We start from the raw sequence: 6,657 nt of genomic DNA, 5'->3' as shown, positions 1-6,657 counted from the left end.
AGAAGCGGGAGTGAGTTTTTAGCGAATCAGAATGCAGAGCACAATGCACCAAAAAAAAAAAAAAAATGCATTATGAAAATCCGCGAAATAGCGAATCCACGATAAGTGAACCGCGAAGTGGCGAGGGATCACTGTACATCATACGAAGGCACTGTACACCTACATCATGGAAATCAAGTGCTGTTGTATGTGAAACTGCATGATTCAGATTGCACAGGGCATTTTGATGAGCATGACTTGACAACTATCAGTAGAATGTATAAAATTGATGTCAAATTTAGGAAACATTTTAATAATACAATTTACATAAGGCGGCAGTCTAGTGCGAATGTCTAGCAACCCAAAGGTTGTGTATTTGAAACACATCATGAACAACTTTAGCATTTTAGCTACTTTACTACTTTTTAGCTAATTTTCAACTACTTAGCATGTTAGCTAATCCTTCCCTTAACCTTAACTATTTTAGCTAATCCTTCCCTTAACCTTAACTATTTTAGCTAACCCTTCTCCAAACCCTAACTATTTTAGCTAATCCTTCCCCTAACCTTAACTATTTTAGCTAATCCTTCCCCTAACCTTAACTATTTTAGCTAATCCTTCCCTTAACCTTAACTATTTTAGCTAACCCTTCTCCAAACCCTAACTATTTTAGCTAATCCTTCCCCTAACCTTAACTATTTTAGCTAATCCTTCCCCTAACCTTAACTATTTTAGCTAACCCTTCTCCAAACCCTAACTATTTTAGCTAATCCTTCCCCTAACCTTAACTATTTTAGCTAATCCTTCCCCTAACCTTAACTATTTTAGCTAATCCTTCCCCTAACCTTAACTATTTTAGCTAATCCTTCCCCTAACCTTAACTATTTTAGCTATTTAGCTAATCCTTCCCCTAACCTTAACTATTTTAGCTAATCCTTCCCCTAACCTTAACTATTTTAGCTAATCCTTCCCCTAACCTTAACTATTTTAGCTAATCCTTCCCCTAACCGTAACTATTTTAGCTAATCCTTCCCCTAACCTTAACTATTTTAGCTAATCCTTCCCCTAACCTTAACTATTTTAGCTAACCCTTCTCCAAACCCTAACTATTTTAGCTAATCCTTCCCCTAACCTTAACTATTTTAGCTAATCCTTCCCCTAACCTTAACTATTTTAGCTAATCCTTCCCCTAACCTTAACTATTTTAGCTAATCCTTCCCCTAACCTTAACTATTTTAGCTAATCCTTCCCCTAACCTTAACTATTTTAGCTAATCCTTCCCCTAACCTTAACTATTTTAGCTAATCCTTCCCCTAACCTTAACTATTTTAGCTAATCCTTCCCCTAACCTTAACTATTTTAGCTAATCCTTCCCCTAACCTTAACTATTTTAGCTAACCCTTCCCCTAACCTTAACTATTTTAGCTAATCCTTCCCCTAACCTTAACTATTTTAGCTAATCCTTCCCCTAACCTTAACTATTTTAGCTAACCCTTCTCCAAACCCTAACTATTTTAGCTAATCCTTCCCCTAACCTTAACTATTTTAGCTAATCCTTCCCCTAACCTTAACTATTTTAGCTAACCCTTCTCCAAACCCTAACTATTTTAGCTAATCCTTCCCCTAACCTTAACTATTTTAGCTAATCCTTCCCCTAACCTTAACTATTTTAGCTAATCCTTCCCCTAACCTTAACTATTTTAGCTATTTAGCTAATCCTTCCCCTAACCTTAACTATTTTAGCTAATCCTTCCCCTAACCTTAACTATTTTAGCTAATCCTTCCCCTAACCGTAACTATTTTAGCTAATCCTTCCCCTAACCGTAACTATTTTAGCTAATCCTTCCCCTAACCTTAACTATTTTAGCTAATCCTTCCCCTAACCTTAACTATTTTAGCTAACCCTTCTCCAAACCCTAACTATTTTAGCTAATCCTTCCCCTAACCTTAACTATTTTAGCTAATCCTTCCCCTAACCTTAACTATTTTAGCTAATCCTTCCCCTAACCTTAACTATTTTAGCTAATCCTTCCCCTAACCTTAACTATTTTAGCTAATCCTTCCCCTAACCTTAACTATTTTAGCTAATCCTTCCCCTAACCTTAACTATTTTAGCTAATCCTTCCCCTAACCTTAACTATTTTAGCTAATCCTTCCCCTAACCTTAACTATTTTAGCTAATCCTTCCCCTAACCTTAACTATTTTAGCTAATCCTTCCCCTAACCTTAACTATTTTAGCTAATCCTTCCCCTAACCTTAACTATTTTAGCTAACCCTTCTCCAAACCCTAACCCATAGAGCTGGACCTAGCCAGCTAGATCAGTGCTTTCCAACCAGGGGTACTAGGACCCCAGGGGGTACTTGGTCTATCCACAGGGGGTACTAGGACCCCAGGGGGTACTTGGTCTATCCACAGGGGGTACTAGGACCCCAGGGGGTACTTGGTCTATCCACAGGGGGTACTAGGACCCCAGGGGGTACTTGGTCTATCCACAGGGGGTACTTCAGAAGACTCATGAGATCATAGGCATACTGGTAAAATGCACATGGGGAGTACTTCAGGGGTACTCTGGGCAGAGCAAAATTCAGTTGGTGGTGCAGTAAGGGGAAAAACGAAACGTAACATATACTAAATGGAAACGGAGCGTCTCGGATTTACCTCCAGAATAATACGACATGCTCTGAGATCACGTTGAGGGAGGGATTCCCCCTGTGGGAAAGACACTTTTATTTTGTGGAAAGCACCACCACCACTACTGCTGTTGCCACGCGTCGGACGCAGGTATATAGAAACATTATCAATTGTAACCGTGTGCCAGTTTTTTAATATTAAGTGGCTAGCTAGGTCTCTAAAAATTCGTTGAAATGTTATTCCGAGGTTGTTGGCTCTAGCTGATTTTTGGGGCAGTCGTCCTGAGCATGTGAAGGTTGTCCATATTTCACAGCTAGCTAACGTTAGCTAGCTCGTTGCTAGGCACTTTATGCCGTGCTTCAGGAATCCATTTGAGCTTGACTTGATTCGAAATTATAGTCATCTAACGTTACCAATATTACCTATTCCATTGGAATTGAATCTGAATCATGAATTTAATATACCGGTAGCTAACGCTAGCAAGTATTTGACAGCAAATGACGGCTTGCTAACGTCAGCTAGCTTCATGTTGAAACCACATGGCTGCCTACCGGCTCGCTAACGTTAGCTGGCGACCGGCTATTTCACCTTACTGTACCGTCACCGTGCAATTAAAAGTGCTGATACATCCGGTCGATGGTGTCTAAAACCTATTTTAGCCGTGATACTTGCAAACTGGCTAGTGTATTGTTAAGCTAATGTTACCGGTGCTAACTAACTTTTCTCTGCTTACATTGATTGTCAAGCATCTTTAGCCACTTACTACCTAGCTAGCATGTTGGCTAATTTACCAAGCTAACTGTGAACTAGAATTGCTTGCAACTTATCTAGCCAGCAGTTATGCCACGTTGTCTGAATTTATAGATTCATGTTGTCACTTAATCAGACCACTTGTGTCAACTTTCATTATTCTGGTTTTTAATTTCATAAATGGATTTGTTTTGTTTCAGTGGCACGGTGATCCCCTGATTCCCTCAATCCCCTGATGTGTCAGCCAAAGTCCATGCCAGGAGGGTGTGAGATGGCACTTGATGGCCTTCAATGGAGCTGAAGACAAGTTGAATACAAGGGCCTCCTGCTCCCGGTCATCAACCTTCACTATTCGAGCCAAGTCAGCAGTGTTTCATACTGCTAACAGTCACACTACTCCCCTCAGGCCCAGAGAGAAGAAGCCCCTCCAGTCCTCTGCCAGTGTCCCCCGGGTCGCCAGGGACTCTATAGGTCAGCTGAATGACAGGGTGAATCAGACTCAGAAGAACCAGCTCCAATGTGCCTACAACCGTTCTGTGCCTACAACCACTAACCTAGGTGACAAGCCACAGCGTCCTGGTAGCGCGGGTGCTAATTTAGCTAATGGTCATAGTAATGGTCGCTGTCAACCAACTGTTCTCTCTAAGAGTACACAGCTGTCCGGTGCAGCCGTTATCTCATACAGACATAACGCTGGTGTGTTGGAGCCAACCGTGAAAAGCTATCGACCCAGCTGGAACTTGGACTCACTGAAGTTAAGATCACGGATCCTGGCCCGCAAAAGAGCCTTGTCACCCCAGCCTGCTCCCTACCCAACGTGTCCCTCTCCACCAAAGGCAGAACGTGTCCCAGACTCGCAGAACAACGCAGCGCCCCAGCCTGCTCCCTACCCAACGTGTCCCTCTCCACCAAAGGCAGAACGTGTCCCAGACTCGCAGAACAACGCAGCGCCCCAGCCTGCTCCCTACCCAACGTGTCCCTCTCCACCAAAGGCAGAACGTGTCCCAGACTCGCAGAACAACGCAGCGCCCCAGCCTGCTCCCTACCCAACGTGTCCCTCTCCACCAAAGGCAGAACGTGTCCCAGACTCGCAGAACAACGCAGCGCCCCAGCCTGCTCCCTACCCAACGTGTCCCTCTCCACCAAAGGCAGAACGTGTCCCAGACCCGCAGAACAACGCAGCGTCACAGCCTGCTGAAAGCACCAGCAGCAGCATGCCCACCAACCAGTCAGTCCCCTGGACCAGTGGCAAACTGAGAGACAATAGCAAAGGGGTTATGAGGCCCACTACGGGTAAAGTGCCTTCCCGTCCCAGACAGGAGACTGCCCAGACAAGAGACTCAGCAAAACCTTTGTCCCCCCTGACCCAGTCAGCCTCCTATTGCCGAGGGGGGGGCACACTCCACCCCCCCAACACTGTGCCTTTGCAGGATAAGTCATCCCACCACCAGGATGTGGATCAGATATGGAGGCTCCAGGACCCGCGTCAGTTTGAGAGCCTGATGGCAGCAGACATGGAGGGTCACCCCCAGGAGATGGGGTGTTGTGCTGCTGGCCATGGGGCTCCTGCTGGCCATGGGGCTCCTGCTGGCCATGGGGCTCCTGCTGGCCATGGGGCTCCTGGAGCTCCTCATAACACATCAACAGAGACGGTCAGGAAGGTCAGCTCTGAGGTGGAGTTTACTGAGGCGGTGAGGAAGCTGACACAGTCACGGAGCGCGTTCACCCCTCATCCCAGGAACGGGACTGTTGACGGTATTTCTACTGGAACACCAGGGTCCAGCGTGGATCCAGTCAAGATGGGCAAAGCCATGACTACTATCCCTGTCATCTCTGTCAGCCACAGGCCTGCTCCAGCCAAACCCTCTGTACCACTCTGCCTTACTAAGAGAGGCCAGGAGACGGAGCCCTCTGTCTCTCCTGTGTCCATGGAGACCTCCAGTGCCTCCAGCCTCGACAGCAACACCACAACAAACAGTGGTAGCACAACAGCCTCCATGGCACCTCTACCCCATGCAGGGATAACTCCAACCCAGTCCCCTACCCAGGCCAGTGCCACAGTTTGTTCTAGTGCAGGGATAACTCTAACCCAGTCCCCTACCCAGGCCAGTGCCACAGTTTGTTCTAGTGCAGGGATAACTCTAACCCAGTCCCCTACCCAGGCCAGTGCCACAGTTTGTTCTAGTGCAGGGATAACTCTAACCCAGTCCCCTACCCAGGCCAGTGCCACAGTTTGTTCCAGTACAGGGATAACTCTAACCCAGTCCCCTACCCAGGCCAGTGCCACAGTTTGTTCCAGTGCAGGGATAACTCTAACCCAGTCCCCTACCCAGGCCAGTGCCACAGTTTGTTCTAGTGCAGGGATAACTCTAACCCAGTCCCCTACCCAGGCCAGTGCCACAGTTTGTTCTAGTGCAGGGATAACTCTAACCCAGTCCCCTACCCAGGCCAGTGCCACAGTTTGTTCCAGTGCAGGGATAACTCTAACCCAGTCCCCTACCCAGGCCAGTGCCACAGTTTGTTCTAGTGCAGGGATAACTCTAACCCAGTCCCCTACCCAGGCCAGTGCCACAGTTTGTTCTAGTGCAGGGATAACTCTAACCCAGTCCCCTACCCATGCCAGTGCCACAGTTTGTTCCAGTGCAGGGATAACTCTAACCCAGTCCCCTACCCAGGCCAGTGCCACAGTTTGTTCCAGTGCAGGGATAACTCTAACCCAGTCCCCTACCCAGGCCAGTGCCACAGTTTGTTCCAGTGCAGGGATAACTCTAACCCAGTCCCCTACCCATGCCAGTGCCACAGTTTGTTCCAGTACAGGGATAACTCTAACCCAGTCCCCTACCCAGGCCAGTGCCACAGCTTGTTCTAGTGCTAGTTCCATCCCAGAGAACACTGAGACAGGTTCTGAGTCCGCCTCAGGTTCTCCTCAGAGTCAGAGGCCTTCTGTCACCTCGGTGACCACCCAAATATCAGCCATACACCTGACCAAGGACAGGAGTGTCCTGTCTCTACAGGGGGGGCACAGCCACAGCCCCTCCCAGTCCCCACCTGACCTGGAGAAGAGTGTCCTGTCTCTACAGGGGGGGCACAGCCACAGCCCCTCCCAGTCCCCACCTGTCCTGGAGGAAGAACCTCAGCTCTCCAGGTCAGTTCTGTTCTCCCACATACTACTAGCTATTGTTAGACTAGATGGTACAGCAAGTTTTTGAGTGCTGGAATGGGACTATATAAATCCATTCCATAATTTATTTATTAAGTAGATCAGTACTAAATGTATTGTCACATGAATTTGATG

General features: G+C 47.0%; 1 protein-coding gene across 1 annotated transcript in view; it reads left to right on the top strand.

Moving 5' to 3' along the window:
- The first annotated feature begins 2,694 nt into the window (after positions 1–2,694).
- The window catches only part of LOC311144129 (uncharacterized protein), a 34,463-nt gene continuing 30,500 nt past the window's right edge, over positions 2,695–6,657 (top strand). The window contains exons 1-2 of the mRNA XM_084180115.1: positions 2,695–2,762; positions 3,563–6,507. Coding sequence (XP_084036241.1) covers positions 3,644–6,507 — 2,864 coding nt within the window. The 5' untranslated portion in view covers positions 2,695–2,762; positions 3,563–3,643. The remainder of the gene's footprint in view (positions 2,763–3,562; positions 6,508–6,657) is intronic.

Source organism: Coregonus lavaretus (assembly GCF_964263955.1).
Source record: "Coregonus lavaretus genome assembly, chromosome: 16".
Taxonomy (NCBI): Eukaryota; Metazoa; Chordata; class Actinopteri; order Salmoniformes; family Salmonidae; genus Coregonus; species Coregonus lavaretus.
This window is presented reverse-complemented; position numbering and strand designations above follow the sequence as displayed.